Source organism: Dipodascopsis tothii (assembly GCF_038497935.1).
Source record: "Dipodascopsis tothii strain CBS 759.85 unplaced genomic scaffold V1510scaffold_10, whole genome shotgun sequence".
NCBI lineage: Eukaryota > Fungi > Ascomycota > Lipomycetes > Lipomycetales > Lipomycetaceae > Neoaidaea > Neoaidaea tothii.
The window spans coordinates 200809-217012 of NW_027117994.1; the positions used below are offsets into that span (position 1 = coordinate 200809).

Below are 16204 nucleotides of genomic sequence, written 5' to 3' on the forward strand. Positions count from 1 at the left end.
GCCGCACCCCATGCGGCTTATAGCCGCACGAGCATGCAGCCGCCGAGCCTCCGGCGGCGACTCCGTCGAGGGTGGCTGCCCTGCGGGCAGGGCCGCAGCATACCCGGCGGATCGCCGCAGCCCTCCAGGCGAGCCTCCGGCGGGGACTCTGTCGAGCCTGCCCTCCGGCCAAGTCGTGCCCACGGCGACACAGCGGTGCTGCGGATGCCTGCGCCGCACGACGTACGGGGTGTTACCTGCATGCGCGTGCATGCCCCTGCGGCTATATGTTACCCGCAGCGGCCGCCAAGGACATGGCGCGATGAGAGTCGGCGACTCGCGCGACTCGTGCGACTGCGGCGCCGGGTAGCCAGAGCACGGCCACACGCGCACACGGCCACCAGCCACCGCCGCACGGTATGCGGCTGGCGACTCACCGCCCCACCGCGATTGGCCACCCGCCCACGCTAGCGACAACGGGAGACGTGCGCGCGCTAGAGACCAGACACTGGCACAGAGCATGTCACTGGTACAGCAGAATGTCACAGCCAAGCTGCGATGACATTCAGGATGTCACTGCTGCCGGAGACAGTCTATATAAGAAGGGTCTCCCGGGCGCACCGGACGTCCATCTGCGAGCATCTCCCGGCTGCCACTGACCTGGAGCGTGCTGTGTCCAGCAGGCGGCCGGGCAGTCACGTGGAGATACCCGAGACGTTCCATGCAGCCACGACCGCCCGGCAAGCCGCGCCAACCCGAACCAGCACCGGCCCGCAACCAGATTGCGTCGGCAGGAGCGCAGCGACTCGTGCCCAGGCGGGTGCGGTGGTTGCGCTAGACGGGACCTCCGGCGGTGGCTTTGCGTGTGGGCGTGAATCGGTGCTAGTGGAGGCCTAATGAGCGCAGGCCCACTGATAGTGGCACTTCGGCGACGGCGATAACCCGCAGTCCCTTGGCAGCGGGTGTTCGGTGGCGTACGGGCGAGCCGACTGTGCAGGTATAAAGGGCGGGCGGCGCCGCGGCGGCTCGGCGCAGCATGTCGGAATACCCCTCGGATCTCTTCAACTCGTCGTCGGCGGGGTGGACCGCCGCCGGCGGCAACTCGCAGACCATGGACGTCAACGCGGCGTTCGCGGACTCGGGCTTCCACCAGGTGTGGATCATGGTCTCGGGCGTGCTCATTTTCCCGATTATCCCGGGCATCGGCATGTTCTATGCCGGCGAAATGCGCCGCAAGAGCGCGGCGTCGATGCTGTGGTTGAGCATGGGCATCTGCGCGGTCGTGCCGTTCCAGTGGTTCTTCTGGGGCTACTCGCTGACGTACGCGGCGGACGCGAGCCCGTTCATCGGCACGCTGACCAACTTCGGGCTGCGCAACGTGATCGCGGCGCCGGTCGGCTACCTGCCGGAGATGCTGTTCTGCTTCTTCCAGTGCATGTTCTGCGTCGAGACGCTGGTGATCATGATCGGCGGGTGCTTCGAGCGGTGCCGGCTGGTGCCGACGATGGTCTACGCGTTCTGCTGGGCCACGGTCGTGTACTGCCCGGTCGCGTGCTGGACCTGGAACGCGAACGGCTGGCTGTACACGCTGGGCGCGCTGGACTTTGCCGGCGGCGGCCCGGTCCACATCGCGTCCGGCACCGGCGCGCTGGCGTTTGCGCTCGTGCTCGGCCGCCGGCTCGACGTGGACGAGGTCCCGCGGGCCCGCCGGCTGACGGCCCACAACCCGACGCTGATCTACGTCGGCACGATCTTCATCTGGATGGGCTGGTTCGGCTTCAACGGCGGCTCGACGCTCAACGCCAGCGTGCGCACGTCGTACGCGCTCTTCAACACGAACCTGGCGGCCGCCACGGGCGTCATGGGCTTCGGCGTCGTCGAGTACTGGCTCTACAAGGGCCGGCTGACGGTCACCGGCGCCTGCCGCGGCGCCGTCGTCGGCCTGGTCGGCATCACCCCCGCCGCCGGCTTCGTCCCGGTGTACTTCGCGGCCGTCATTGGCTTTGTCGCCGGCGTCATCGTCCGCGCGACCGAGAACATCCACGACTGGGTCCGCATCGACGAGGGCCTCTCGGTCTTCTCGCACCACGCCATCGGCGGCATCTGCGGCGCCGTCATGACCGGCCTGTTCTCGGCCAACTGGGTCTCGCGCCTCGACGGCATGACCGAGGCCTCGGGCTGGGTCGACGGCCATTTCGTCCAGCTCGGCTACCAGCTGGCCGAGGTCGCCGCCATCGTCGGCTACACCTTTGTCGTCTCCGTCGTCCTGCTCTACGCGATCGACCACATCCCCGGACTCAAGTTCCGCGTCGACGCCGAGACCGAGCGCGACGGCCTGGACGCGGCCCTGCTCTACAACGAGGGCGCCGGCGACCACGAGTTGTTCGTCGCGCTCAAGGAAGCCGGCTTCTTCGACGTCCTGGCCATCAAGGGCCGCGCCGCCGTCGAGGACTCGCTCGAGGCCGTCGGCCTCGCCACCCTGACCACGTCGGGCTCGGCCGTGCCTGTCAAGGCCGACTAGCGCCGGCCCTGCGTCGGCTACGGCCTGGGTTTAAAATCGCCGCCGTTGTACTCTTAACTGTAATTTAAAAGCTTCAACTCTAAACCCTGTTCCTGCGGCCGGCGGCCAGGACGCCGCGCCGCGGCGCGGCGCAGCCCGGCGCCGCGGCGCCGCCTGAGGCGCTCGCAGCCGCGGCCGACTGCCGGCCGGGCCTGCTGTTGGCGGCGGCGTGGACGGAGGGCGGTTATCGTAGGGTTAGGCGTGCGTAGTGTTTCGCCATCGGCCGTGGCGGGTCCAGGCAGGTCAACTCGGCCGCCGAAAGCTTTAAAGTCGGCAGCGGCTCAGCGTACGGGCAACACAGCCGGAGAGACAGCGGCCGAGCGGAGAGGCAGCACCGGAGCAGACGCGCACAGCAGCGCACGAGAGGCAGACGGCGCATCCAGGCCGCATATAGAGGCCGCCGCAGGAGGCCCAGAAGGTCCAGCGGCCAGCACAGGCAGAATGGGGGTCCCCGTCTACGGCAACAAGGCCGGCCCGCAGGCGGACGCGGACAAGATTCTGCTGGAGAAGCTGCAGTGCATCAAGCAAATCATCGACATCCTCCCCGCCGGAGTGTACTCCATGTGCCAGGACCGCAAGTGCGTCGACAGCGCGTGCGGGTGCCGGGCCCGCGGCGAGACGGACGCGGCCGCGCACGTACACTGCCAGGACGACGTCGACGACGCGCTGGCGCGGGCCGCGCTCGCCGGGGACGACAAGGCCGGGGACGACAAGGCCGGGGACGAGCGCGCCGGCGCGTGCGTCGGCGTGGTCGAGAAGTACACGTACGAAAAGTTCTGCGACGAGCTGAACGTGAACGACCGGTTCGTCAAGCGGTTCCTGGAGATCCTGGTGCGCGAGACGTGCTCGCGCACGGAGAAGAACACGCGCCAGCGGATCAGCGAGCTCAACCGGGAGAGCCAGCAGCGGCGGACGTAGATAGCATAATACAGACACTAGATTGACTACTTGGCCCCCAGCCGGTTCTCGGTGGCCTGGCGGACCTGGGCCTTGGTGGCGGCGATGTCGGCGCGGGTCGCGTTGTGCGCGACGCTGACCTGGTTGAACGGGTTCTCCTCGGAGCGCTCGAACTCCTTGCGGATGAGGTCCTTCATCTGGTTGAGCCGCAGGCCCTTGTGCTCCTCCTTGAGCTGCGGCAGCCGGCGCTCCTCGTACGCGGCGTACGCGGCCTTGAACCGCCGCTCCGGGTGCCGCTCGACGCCGACGTTGCCGCCCTTGCCGGTCGAGATGTCGAGCGCGTCCAGCGCGTCGTCGATGCCGGACGCCGACAGCCCGACGTCGTCCTTGTTGGACAGGAAGTCGTCGATCTTGTTGGCCCGCTTGCCGGCGACCTTGTCCTGCCCGCGCACCTTGGCCGGGCCGCCCTTGGGCTTGGTCGGCAGCGCGGCCATCTCCTCGGCGAGCAGGGCCTCGCGCTCGGCCTTCTTGCGCGCGGCGTCCGCCTTCTTGGCCTCGGCGTCCGCCTTCTTGGCGTTGGACTTTGAGCCCTTGCTCCACTCGGCGGCGTCGGCCTCTTCGGAACGCTGGTCGGCGGCGGCCTGCTTGGCTGCGGCGGCGTCGGCCTTGCGGGCGTTGCCGGCGGCCTGGCGTCAGCACGGTCTGCCGGGACAACCCACCTTCTTGGAGTTTTCGACGTTCTTCTTGCCGGCCATGGTGATCTCGGATCGGATGTGCCTGCGCTTGGAATGCCTTGTTGGAGTGAGCGGATCGGCTGGGTAGCGATTCTGGCCAGAATCCACGATGTTCTGCACCTCAGTCTAGACCCAAGACGTGTGGCATGGCGCCTGGACGGTCGTACGACAGCCTGCCGCTGCCGCGGCTGCTGGCCACGCGCCGGCCAGCTAGCCAGACGGCGGCCAGACGGCGGCCGGCCGCGGTCGCCCAGCCGCTGCCGCACCGGCCGCCGTGTGGCATGGGTTCCGGCGTGGACAGACCCACGGCAGAGTCGATCTGCGACAACGACACGCCGTGCCACGCACGATTCCGCGCAACGACCACAACTACAACGCGTGCCCAGCGCACACAGCACACGCCGCGCAGGCGCCCAGCGCGCCCGCGCCCACATTCACATAGACATGTTATATTGATACATCTGCTTCCGATCACAGAGCGGTTCCGTATATACTTTTTTAATAACAATACTACATCTAGAACTGCAGAGCCTGTCCCTTCTGCTTCTTGTCACCGCCAAGCTCGAAGTGCTTGCATCTCTTGAGGGCGAGCTGAGCCTTGGTCTTGCAGGCAACGCACTCCAGACGGAGAACGACCTTCTTGGTGGTCTTGGCCTGTTTCGGGTCAGTACTGCTCGGCGGGCGCGCACGCGGCGGCAACGTACCTTCTTGTGGAAGATCTGCTTGGTCTGACCACCGTAACCACGCTGCTTTCTGTCGTAACGACGCTTTCCCTGGGCGAACAGCGAAGCCTTGCCAGTCTGGGTCTGTTAGCTGCTGTCTGCGCGGCCGGCGGCCGATCGAGCGCCGGACGGGCCGCGCCCGCACACACGCCAGAGGCGCCGTGCCGGCACATTGGCCCGTCGGATCGTGCGTACCTTGTACTGGGTGACCTTGTGCTGCGTGTGCTTGCGGCACTCCTTGCCCTTGCAGTAGGTTCTCCGAGTCTTGGGAATGTTAACTAGACGGCGTCAGCGGTCTGATGCTTGCGGTCGATGCCATGCCGTGCGGGCGACGGCTGGTGTGCGCCGGATCTTACCCATCGTGTCGGTGTTGATGATAGATGCTGTATGGTAAAAAGTGAAGCAGGTCCAACACTAATATTGCGGCGCCGGGCGTAGCGGTTTGTGTGTACGGCGTGTGCGGTGGGTTGCCGTCCGGACGTGACTGCTTTTGTAGGGTTGCGGCTAGGGCTGCAACTCCCAATAGTCACGTGACAACTGACCTCTTCTCCCGCGCCCGGCCCCGACCGCACCCCACGACCATGGCCCTCAATTGCGCGCCGTGCGCGCGCAGATGTCTGCGGCCGGTGGCTGCGGCTGTCGCGACCGGATGGCCGGCTCCCGTGCTGGCGCCGGCTGTGCTGCGGTCGCTGTCTGCGTGTCGCACGATGACTTCTGGCGGCCGAACACTGGCTGCGCCGACTCCGGCCCGGCCCGGCCTGGGCTCCAGAGTCACGGCAGCGCCCGCTGCCGGCCAGACAGCGACAGCTGCCGCACTGGCCAATATGTCTGCATCTCCTGTTCGATTGCTGTCGCACGCGGCCGCGTTGTCGCTCGACGACCTCAGCGAGATCATCTCGGACGACGAATGGGCCGTGCTCGAACCGCGGCTGGCGGCGGCGGCCGGAGCTGCCGCCGGCTCCGACACACCCTCTCCAGCGAGCGCGCTGGCCGCACAATTGCCAGACACCGATGCCATCTTCCGGATCTGGCAAAACATCAATCGGCTGCCGTTTGTGCCGTCAATGCAGCCGGCCGACTTCGGCCCCAGCCAGCCGCTGTTCATCTCTCCCGTGGACCAGGCGCGGATCGTGCGGATCCTGCTCTTCGCCGCTCGCGTTGGCGGCTCATCCGAGCTCTACCGTTACTGGCAGGTCATGTTCCGGTCCACTGTCAAGATGGACGTCATCGTCGCGCTCGTGAGCGAGCTGATCCGGTCGGGCCAGCTCGTCACGGCCACCGAGTTTCTTGCCCGGGTGTGTGCGCGCAAGCTCGGGCGGTACCTGGACCCGCACCTGCGGCAACAGTACCGCTACCAGCTCGCGCTGGCGCTGGAGCAGGCACTGGCCGAGCTGGTGGCCATGGAGCAGAGCGGCCGCGGGCGACGGCTCGTGCTCGCCTTCCTCGGCGAGTTCGAGCGGCTGTCGTTCCGGCTGCCGCGGTCGACGGTCGCGCTGCTCGGCCAGGGCGTCGCTGTGCAGGACTACGGCTCGCTGCGGCACGAGCTCGCAAGGCTGCGGCAGCCCGTCAAGGCGGCCGAGTACGACTTCCTGACGCACGGGCTTCTGGCCACGGCCGACGGCGTCGACGGCTGGGCCGCGCAAGAGCAGGCCGCCGCCGGGCTCGGCCCGACGCGCGCGCACGAGTACGTGATGGTCATCAACGCGCTCGTCCGGCGGGGTGACAAGGCTCGCGCGGACGAGTACATTGCGCGGCTGCACGCGCGGGGCGCCCCCACGAGCACGCGGCACTACAACGCATTGCTGTACCGCGCGGTGCGGTTCGACGACGTGGACGTGGCGTTGGCGATCTTCCGCGCCATGCTCGACTCGGCCTGCCGGCCGGACGCGGCTACGTTTTCGATCCTGTTCAATGGGTACAAGCGGCACGGCATGATCACCGAGGCGCTGGACGTGCTGGCGACAATGGACCGCGCGGGCGTGGCCATCGACACGCACTTTGCGACCGACTATCTCGATCTGCTAAGCCACCACTTTGGCCCGGAGAAGGTCCTGGCCGAGTTCCGGCTCGCGTTTGGCGACGGCGTGGCCGGCCGGCTCGGGCTGGCGGCGGCCGCCGCCGGGCCGACGGTGCAGCCGGCGCGGCCGCCGCTGGCGCCGACGGCCAACACGCTCGGCGTCGTCTACAAGTCGGTGCTGGCACGCATGTCGTCCGTGGCCACGACGCAGCACCTCTACGCGGCGTACCGCGAGTTCGTCGCCGCCGGCGGGCTCGGCCCCGTCCCTGACGACGCCGCCGTGCGCGCGCTCTTCGAGCGCACGCTGGCCCGGCTGGGCTAGGCGCGAACGGCGAGTCGCCCGGGGCCCACACCTGGATTCATTCCTGTTCGGCCGCGTGCATAAGCGTCGCCGGCGCGGGCGCCGGGACGGTGGGTTCGGCGGCGCCAGCGCCTGCGGTCGCCACGGCCTGTCTCAGATAGCGGGTCCAGGCAGCGCGGGCTAGCGGGCGGCGGGCTGCAGGCGGCTGCCGGCCAGCCTCGACGGGCCCGGGCGCGCTGGCCGGCTGGCCCGGTTCGCTGCTAGTCGCTGCGGCCGTCGTCAGCTTGCGGCGGCGCCGCGCGGACTAGGGGGCGCTCGCCCGGCGGCGCCAGATGCGCTGCGAGTTACGCGTGGCGGCCGACTGAGCCGCGGTGGGCGCCCCGGACGCCCCTGAGCGGCTGAGCCGCACGGCTATCGGGCACACGAATACGATAAGATAGAGTTCTACGCGGCGCCCCGTGCGCAGCCCAGTCGGGCCTAGCTCCCGCGCATATCAGACGGATAAGCAACCCTAACCCGCACAGCCGCGCCGCGGGCGCCGGCCGGCCGGACGGTCGATCGCCCGGCACCGTTCGCTGCAGCCGGCTGCACGGTCCCGCGCGGGCCCGGCCTGGCCGTCGTGGCCGCCACGTCGCCCAGCCGCGGTGGCGCGCCGGCCTAGCGCGCGCCGGGGCCGACCGCCGCGGGGCCGCCGGCCCCAGGCCCTAGCGCGGGTGACGGCGACTATCACACCTCCGCACGCCGCGCCCGGTCCTTGGCTCCCTGCACGCCGCCGGGAACCGCGCCTGCAGCCGCCCTAGCGGCCCGGCCGCCTAGCCCGACGGCTAGGTGGGTAACGGCGATAGCAGCCCGGCCGCGCGCCCGCAGCGAGACACGTCTAGCGGCGGCGTCTGCGCCGCCCCGGCCTGTCCTGGCTAGGCGCGCCGGTTATGAATTCATATCGCACCGGGCCCGCGCACCCTGCCCGCGGGGCCCTAGCGGCCGCGACGTGCAGCGCCGACAGCGGCCGCCGGGCGGCCTGCAGCCTGGCCCTCCTGCGCGCGCTCCTGCGCGGCGCGGCGGGCGGCCGCCGCTGCGCGCCCTGCGCCGTCATGCGCCCGGCGCGGCCTGTGAGGCGCCGCCGAGCCGCGGTCAGTGCCGCTGCACGCCGGCGGCCCCGGCGCCGGGCTATATAACCCGGGCGGGCGCCAGACCACCCCCTTGCTGGCCTCTTCCGTGGCGCATCCTCTGGCCGGCTCGCTGGCCTATGATCCTGGCCGCACTCGACCGTCCGACAGGCCCGCGGTCTGACGCTGGCCGCAGGCCATGACACATCCTGGCGCCGACCGCGCCGGGCGCTCGGCCGGGCGCTCGGCTGAGCGGCCTGACGAGCGCGCGGGCGAGCGCGACGACCGACACGACCGACACGACCGACACGACCAACACGACCGGGCAGGACGGCCAGACCGAGCGGAGCGCTCGTCCGGCTGGCCGTCTGGGTCGACCGCCCGCCCCGACCCGGTCGACTGGACCCGCGACCCGGCCGATTGGACCCGCGGACCCGGGTCCCACGACGCCGGCCGACCCGACGACGGCCGCTGCCGCGATCCGGCCCGGCCGCCGCCGCAGGCCACCGACGCCCGCCGCGGTGGCCATCCGGCGGCGCGGCCGCCGCGCGCGCCCGACCGGCCGATCGACATCTCTCGCCGGGTACCATCCGCCCTGACCCGACCCGCGGTCGTCCGCGCACCCGGCCGCGACCCCGGAAACCACTACGGTGCGTTGCCGCGGCTGCCGCTGGCCGCGCCGGCCGCGCCACACGGGCCGATCGCATCCGCCGCAGGCTCGTCCGATCCCGCACGGGCAGCCCACCGAGTGCGGTCGATTGGCCATCTGCATCTCGAGCCGGTGCTTTCCGCCGAGGAATTGGCCGCCCGCAAAGCCCGGCGCCGGCGCCGCACACACATCTCCGTGCGCCCACCCGAGTAGGCATCGCGGGCCGCGGCCCCGCACGTTAGCATGGCGCAGCATCGGTCCTTGGCCGCCTGTGCAGCAATAAAAGTTGATTTCTATGGACTAGACCGCCGGCCGCCGCGCCACGTTGAGCGACGACTCGGCCAGCGGCGTCGGGCCGGGCGCGCGCTTGGCGTCAGCCGGCTGGGCCGGCGCCGCGGCAGCTGGTTCCGGCTCGGCCAGTTCTGGCGCCGCGGCTTCCGGCTCGACTGCAGGTTTCGCCGGCGCAGACGTAGTCTCAGCCGCGGCTGCAGCAGCGGCACCAGCGCCTGCAGCGCCTGCGGTACCCGCGGCACCTGCAGGACCAGCGGGCGCGGCATTTTCCGCGGGCGCGTCCGCCCCGCCCGATTCCGCGGGCTCAGCGGCCGGTCGCGCGGGCTTGGGTGGCCCCCCCCCGCCCACCAGCCGCCAGTCGATCTCAGCAGCAGGCCCGTACGTCGTCGCCAGCCACGCGTTGGCCTTGGTGAAGTGGCCGCAGTCAAAGAAGCCGCGCGAGGCCGACAGCGGGCTGGGGTGGACCGACCGCAACACGCAGTGCCGGCCCTTGTTGGCGATCTTGTCGACGCGCTTGCCGGCGGGCGTCCCCCAGGCCATGAACACGGCGCCGCGCGTCTGCGACTCGGCCACAAGCGAGATCACCCGCTCGGTGAACGTCTCCCAGCCGCGGCCGGCGTGCGAGTTGGCGTTGTGTGCGCGCACCGTCAGACACGCGTTCAGCAGCAGCACGCCCTGCCGCGCCCACGCCGTCAGCTCGCCTGTCTTGGGCACCTCAAAGTCGCCGTACTCCTTCTTGAGACAGATGAAGATGTTGCGAAGCGACGCCGGTGGCGGCGTCGGCGGCAGCACCGAGAACGCCAGCCCGTGCGCCTGGTTGAAGTTGTGGTACGGATCCTGGCCCAGGATCACGACCCGCACCGCGTCCAGCGGCGTCAGCCGCGACCACGAGTACACGTCGCCCGGCGGCGGGAAGATCACCTGGTTGCGCGCCTGCTCCTCGGCCAGGAACCGCTTGAGACCCAGGAAGTATGGCTTGGTGAGCTCGCCGGCGAGAGCGCCCAGCCACGACTCGTCCATGGTCTCAATCTCGAGCCTGGGTCAGCCACGCGCGCCGGATACCTACCCCAGCAGGTCCCGCTGTTCCGGCGTGAGCGACGCGACCCACGTCGTCTTGTCGAACGCGTTTTTGCCGGTCCGGGTGGTCGGCCTGGCCGCCGGTTTGGCCGCCGGTTTGGCTGCCGCGGCCTTGTCCGTTGGCGCGAAGAAGGCCGACAGCGGCCGCGTCTTCTTAGCCGCGCCCGCCGCCGCGCTCGCCGCGCTCGTGGCCTTTCGTTTCGATGCGCTGCCTGACATGGTTGCTCTTGCGAGTTGCGCGCGTCGAACACCGCGCTTTCGGCTAGCAGCGCCGGCCGCGATCGCGTTCCGCTACGCCTGTTGCGGGCTCGCGGCCACGCCATCTCTTAAATAGCATTCGCATTACCGCATCCTCTTAGCACGCCATCCGCCCGCAGTTGCCATGCACGCTAACGCGCTTCGACAGGCAACTAGACCTATAAGGGCTAACGGAGTTCGCCGTTCCACCGGTGCCTGCCCTCGGTTGCCCGTTTGGGACGCTCTGGTTCCTCGACATCCGTCAATGGCCGTCCGGTGGGGTCGGTCCTATCTCTCTTCCACCCGACCCCGGTCTTCGTTGACCATTCTTCTCCGTCAGTTGCTGTTCGCCAAGCCGCGCTTGGTCCCGTCCATAAGACTCTTTGCATCCAGGTGAGTGCCGACTCGGGGTGGCTGGTGGGTCGTCATGCGGCGCAGGCCCCGCCTCCAGATCGTCGGTCGGTGGAGCCGTTGCGGCGGCGACGACGTCGACACCGGGGCACGCACGTCTGCCTGGACTCGCAGGTCGACAGCGGCTGGCCGCTCGCCCGGGCAGCGCCGACCGCGCGGCCGGAGCATGGTCGCGCGAGCGTGGCTCGGCCACAGATCGTGCGGCTATATGTTACCAGGCCGCTGCGGCTATATGCCTGCCCAGGCAGCGGCCCGCGACGGACTTGCTGCCGGGGTGCGCAACGGGCCTCTGGCAGCGACCCCGTCGGCGCAGGCCCTGCGGCGGCTATGCGCCACGCGGCTATATGCCACAGCGGTCATGCGCCACTGCCGCAGGCCCATGCCTCGGAGTCGCTGCCTCGGCTCGCCCGCGACGTCTACCGATCCCGGCGGCCAATTGCGTCCGCAATGCCATATAGCCGCATATAGCCGCCGGACTCGCTGACCCCAGACCGCTGTCCACGATGAGCCACGTCCTGCCGTCGCTGCCAGTGATCAAGGCCCTGGCAGCCCACCCGCCGACGAAGACCGCAATCGTGCACAATGCTAGCGGCAAGACGTTCACGTACGGGTCGCTCGTGGCGGACATTGCCAAATGGCGCGCCTTTCTGGGCGGCTTCAAGAACCCCGGCACCGGCCGGCGCATTGCTCTCATGGGCGAGAACTCCTACGAGTTCGTGGGTACGTTCTGGTCTGGGCGCGCTGACAACAGCGTGCCTGCTGGCAATCGTGACGCTCGAGAACACGATCGCAATCCCGCTGTGCACGTCGCACACAGCCGCCGAGCTGACGTACCAGCTGGATGACGCTGACTGCGCACTACTGATCACGACCGCCCGGTTCGTCGACAAGCTCACGCCGCTGGCGGGCGGCCGCGACCTGCTCGTGATCGACCAAGTCTTCCCGACGCTTCCGGCGACCGAGACCGTCGCGGTGTCGGCGCCGGCGGTCGAGGGCAGCGGCATCATCCTGTACACGTCGGGCACGTCTGGCAACCCCAAGGGCGTGGTCATCACGGCGGCGACGCTGCTGGCGCAGTCGCAGTCGCTGATCCGCGCGTGGAACATCGACGCGGCGGACGTGCTCCTGCACACGCTGCCGCTGCACCACATCCACGGCATCCTGAACGCGCTGCTGGTGCCGCTGACGGTGGGCGCGACCGTCGTGTTCCAGTTCCCGTTCGTGGCGCCGGCCGTGCTGGACCTGCTGGCGGCCACGGACCCGGCCAAGCCGGTGATCACGATCTACACGGCCGTGCCGACGATCTACGCGCGCCTGGCGACCGTGTACCGCGGCCTGCCGGCCGAGCGCCAGGCCGAGGTCACGGCCGCGGTGTCCAAGAACCTGGGCCTGGCCATGTGCGGCTCGGCCGCGCTGCCAGAGCCCCTGCGCGACGGCTGGCACGCGCTCTCGGGCGGCCACCCGCAGCTGCTCGAGCGCTACGGCATGACCGAGGTCGGCATGGCCCTCAGCCAGCCCCGCGCCGAGGCCGACCGCGTGTCGGGCTCGGTCGGCAAGCCGCTGCCGGGCGTGCGCGCGCGTCTGGTCGACAAGGACACCGGCGACGTCGTCTACGAGACCGTTGGCTGGGAGTCCGAGAAGTTCCTGACGCCCGTGCCGACGGACGGCGACGCCCAGCTCATCGGCGAGATTGAGCTTGCCGGCCCGACCGTGTTTACGTACTACTGGAACAAGCCCGAGCCGACGGCGTCGTCGTTCGTGACCGACGACGCGGGCATCAGCTGGTTCAAGACCGGCGACATCGCCGGCGTCGACGCTGCCGGTCGCTTCTGGATCAAGGGCCGCGAGTCCATGGACATCATCAAGTCCGGTGGCGAGAAGATCTCGGCGCTCGAGATCGAGCGCGAGATTCTGTCGCTGGACGGCGTGGCCGAGTGCGCGGTGGTCGGTCTGCCGAACGTCGAATGGGGCCAGGCCGTGGCCGCCGTCGTCGTGCCGACCGGCACCCGTGAGCTGACGCTGCCGACGCTCAAGTCCGAGCTGCGCCTGCGCCTGTCGGGCTACAAGACGCCCAAGGAGCTCAAGGTGGTCGAGCAGATCCCGCGCAACCAGATGGGCAAAGGTGAGTGGGTGTGGCGCAGCGCTGACCGCAGTCAACAAGAAGACGCTGGTTCGGCAGCTCTGGCCGGAGCTGTTTTGATCCGTAGATTCCTAATCTTACAGGCGTGACGCCGTCGTTCATGATGCATTGCGGCCGTGCCGCCGTAGAGGAGAGCTGGTGGAGGGGGGGCGGATGGCTGGAGTGCAGGCTTGTTGGCGGCGGAGGAGGCGGTGCGCACTGCTCTCGGCGCGGACTCGGTCCGGACTGACCCAGGACTCGGTCTCGGACTTGGTCCCGACTCGGTCTCGGACCCGGTTCGGACTCGGTCTCGGACTGGCTCGGACTCGGTCTCGGACCAGTCCGGACGCGGTCCCGGGCGCGCCTCTGGCTCACGCTCCTGCATCAGCCTCAGCAGCCCCGACCTCAGCCTCCCTTCAGCCCACTCCACGCTCGCTCCTACCCAGTCCAGTCTCGCCTCTCTCTAGAGCCCGACCACAGTCAAGCCCTCTAAGAAGCCCGCCAAGTCGTCCTTGCGCACCTCCACCATGGCGCTGTGGAAGCTGTCGATGCGCACGCGCGCGTTGGTCTGCTCGGCCACGCGCGCGAATGCTTGGCCAAAGCCGTTCGCGGCCGGCCCCGGCGCCACAGTGTCGTCACTGTGGCGCAGCGCTGGCAGTCCCAGCACCAGATATACGTCGGCCTCGCGGTCCAGTGCGGCCAGCACCAGCGGCAGCGCGCGGTAGTCCAGGTGCTGTCGTCAGTGCCGTCGCGCATATACGTACGTGGCAGCTCTCGCTAAGCCAGTGGGCCAACCGTGCGAGCGTGATCGGGTTCGCAAACAGGTCCAGGTCTGGGCCCTCCTTGACAATCGCCAGCCGGAACACGCGCAGCAGACGCACGAGCCGCTTCTCCAGCAGCGCCGTGCCCGTCCGCACGACCGCCTCCTGCAGCCGCTTGGCGTGCCCGACGCCGACGTGGAGCAGGTCAATGCTGCTGTCAGCCGGGCCGTGGTCCTACTTACTCGCCGAGCGCGTCCCAACCCGTCCAGAAGTTGGTCGTCCAGTGCGCGCGGTCTGTTGCCGCGGCCGGCGCGGCCACGTCCGTAGTGTGCGCGCTCTCGAGCAGCGCGGCGACGGCCTCGACGCAGTCGCCTGCGGTCAGCGCGCCGCGGTAGCCGAACTTGCGGAGCACGCCCTCGCGTACCACGCCACCGATGCCGTACTGGTCCGAGATGCCCGCGAGCCGGTCGCGCAGCGTACGCTTGACCGTCACGTCTGTGTGCGTCCACTTTTCGCGCGACAGCTGCAGCGAAACGCCCATGCGGGCGAGCATTGTGTGCAGCTTGGTTCGGCCCTTTTGGTTCCATAACTCGAGCTTGGCCGACATGAACGTCGAGTTCATCATGCTCTCGTACAGTGACGAATGTCGCAGCAGAAACAGCCGGTAGTCAGTCTCGATTGAGAGCGAGCGGTCGTCAGCAACGGCCTTAGTGGTCGGACCGGCTGGACTCATGCGCAAGACCTCGTCCCGCAGGAGCGGGTACAGGCGCGCGTACGACTCGGGGCTGGCAGTGTCGAGCGAGGTCGAGCCCACAATCGTCAGCCATAGCTCCTCGGTAGACGCGTCGCCGAGGAGCGTCAGCAGCGTGTACATCTGTGACACGACTGGCGACGAGTACGACGATCCGTGGCCATAGTAGGCCGCGATCGTGGCTTTGTACTCGCGACGCAGTTTACGCACCGACTGTGTGCCGGTTCGCAGTCTCCGCGACGGTGACTCGGGCGCCCACGACTGCGGCGCCTTGCGCTTTGGGCGCGGTGAGTCGCCCAGCTCGTCGGCTAGGTCGCGGTCTGACCCGGGCGACCCGGGTCCGGGCGAGCCGGTCGACCGCGGCGACCCGGGCGACCGCAGCGACCCGGGTGTGGGCGACGCCGACCCGGGTGAGGGCGACGCCGACCCGGCCCCTGGTTGGCCCGACCCGCCCGCGTCCTCGCCCGCGTCCACCGTGCTTGCCGACTCCTCTGGCTCGCCGTCGCTCTCGTCTGCGTCCGTGCTCTCGTCGCTGTCGGTCTCGCTGTCGGTCTCGTCGTCCTGGCCCGCTTCCTGTCGCAGCGCCCGGATCTTTTCCAAGCCCTGGAACGCCGTCTGCTCCTTGCTCAGGTAGTCGGAAATATCACCGTCGTCGAAGCACCACACCTCGTTTGCTCCAAACACATTTTCGAGGTTCCACGGCCGATGGCTGTCGAATACGTAGATCTTGCGTTCCTCGACCTCGTCTACCTCCAGGTACGTCCCCAGGTCCACCAGACCCCCGCACCCGATCATCACCACCGCCCGGACCTCCTCGTCCAGCGCGGTCCACGCCGCCTTGAGCTCCGAATATCCCACCACCGGCACGATCCGGTACAGAATCTGCTCCCGCCGCAGGATGCTCACCAGCACCTTGCAGGCACACAGCGCATCAATGTCCAGGCACGACACCAGAATAACCGTCTGGCATGTCGTCCGCGACATGGTCGCTGCCTTGAAGCTCTCAAAGACCGGTACATACCGATCCGTGGGCACGTACATCGGGCCCGCTGTCTTTCGATCGCCGTGATGTCCGTTGGAGCGCACGCGTTTTGGCGTGGTTTTTATTTTACGCGTTGCACGACCCGGCCCCCGAACTCTATTTTTAATTTAATGTGTGCTATGCGGGTCGCTGCATCTTTCTGCGGACTACTGCACGCTACTGCATAACACGCTGTCGTGCAGCCCGCTGCCTCGAGGTCAGGCCTCTTAGTGCGAGCCTGCTGGGAACGGTTGAGCGAGGGCCTTGCACGGAACCTGCTGGAGTGACCAGGCGGCTTGTCAGATCATTGTCGCTCGGTCGGATGCACCGTGCGGCTGTGTAACATATCGAGCCAACTGCCTTGGTAGACACGGGCACACGTAGATCTGTCTGGGCAGAGGGCGCCATCCTCATGGACTTGTATCGGAACACGTGCGGCAATATGCCAGATCGCCTGTGGCGGTGCATTGCCGTGTCATATCACCAAGGACCTTAATTAAGGGGTACCAAGTAAGTAGTATTGTGCACGAGCCTTCAGGGCCGAGGCCATCGACAAGCAACTGTAATTGTG

General features: G+C 68.7%; 8 protein-coding genes across 8 annotated transcripts; 4 read left to right on the forward strand and 4 right to left on the reverse strand.

The window, feature by feature from the left end:
- Positions 1–1015: 1015 nt before the first annotated feature.
- On the forward strand, positions 1016–2500 carry V1510DRAFT_363276 (ammonium transporter AmtB-like domain-containing protein; the record flags this gene model as incomplete). The annotated part of the gene is made up of 1 exon (XM_066931121.1): positions 1016–2500. The coding sequence occupies one exon, from the start codon at positions 1016–1018 to the stop codon at positions 2498–2500; it is 1485 nt and encodes a 494-aa protein (XP_066789717.1).
- A 186-nt stretch (positions 2501–2686) lies between these two features.
- V1510DRAFT_104060 (uncharacterized protein) lies at positions 2687–3543 on the forward strand (the record flags this gene model as incomplete). Its single annotated transcript, XM_066930211.1, has 1 exon — positions 2687–3543. A coding segment is annotated over one exon (771 nt), but the record flags the coding sequence as incomplete, so codon positions are not given.
- Positions 3484–4191, reverse strand: V1510DRAFT_363593 (uncharacterized protein; the record flags this gene model as incomplete). The annotated part of the gene is made up of 2 exons (XM_066931141.1): positions 3484–4122; positions 4156–4191. 2 exons carry the CDS (start codon positions 4189–4191, stop codon positions 3484–3486), a joined length of 675 nt encoding a protein of 224 aa, XP_066789719.1.
- Positions 4192–4603: 412 nt separating this feature from the next.
- Positions 4604–5340, reverse strand: V1510DRAFT_414873 (60S ribosomal protein eL42). Its single transcript, XM_066933489.1, has 4 exons — positions 5249–5340; positions 5088–5170; positions 4875–4970; positions 4604–4824 (listed from the first exon to the last, which is right to left on the reverse strand). The coding sequence occupies exons 1-4, from the start codon at positions 5250–5252 to the stop codon at positions 4687–4689; spliced, it is 321 nt and encodes a 106-aa protein (XP_066789720.1). The 5' UTR covers positions 5253–5340; the 3' UTR covers positions 4604–4686.
- A 376-nt stretch (positions 5341–5716) lies between these two features.
- On the forward strand, positions 5717–7231 carry V1510DRAFT_402394 (uncharacterized protein; the record flags this gene model as incomplete). Its single annotated transcript, XM_066932100.1, has 1 exon — positions 5717–7231. The coding sequence occupies one exon, from the start codon at positions 5717–5719 to the stop codon at positions 7229–7231; it is 1515 nt and encodes a 504-aa protein (XP_066789721.1).
- Positions 7232–9265: 2034 nt separating this feature from the next.
- Positions 9266–10626, reverse strand: V1510DRAFT_429523 (uracil-DNA glycosylase-like protein; the record flags this gene model as incomplete). Its single annotated transcript, XM_066935317.1, has 3 exons — positions 10323–10626; positions 9605–10292; positions 9266–9331 (listed from the first exon to the last, which is right to left on the reverse strand). The coding sequence occupies exons 1-3, from the start codon at positions 10550–10552 to the stop codon at positions 9266–9268; spliced, it is 984 nt and encodes a 327-aa protein (XP_066789722.1). The 5' UTR covers positions 10553–10626.
- Positions 10627–11484: 858 nt separating this feature from the next.
- Positions 11485–13210, forward strand: V1510DRAFT_363284 (uncharacterized protein; the record flags this gene model as incomplete). The annotated part of the gene is made up of 2 exons (XM_066931122.1): positions 11485–11701; positions 11733–13210. 2 exons carry the CDS (start codon positions 11485–11487, stop codon positions 13208–13210), a joined length of 1695 nt encoding a protein of 564 aa, XP_066789723.1.
- Positions 13211–13563: 353 nt separating this feature from the next.
- Positions 13564–15653, reverse strand: V1510DRAFT_363567 (CDC45 family; the record flags this gene model as incomplete). The annotated part of the gene is made up of 4 exons (XM_066931139.1): positions 13564–13833; positions 13865–14072; positions 14104–14844; positions 14947–15653. The coding sequence occupies 4 exons, from the start codon at positions 15651–15653 to the stop codon at positions 13564–13566; spliced, it is 1926 nt and encodes a 641-aa protein (XP_066789724.1).
- Positions 15654–16204: the final 551 nt, after the last annotated feature.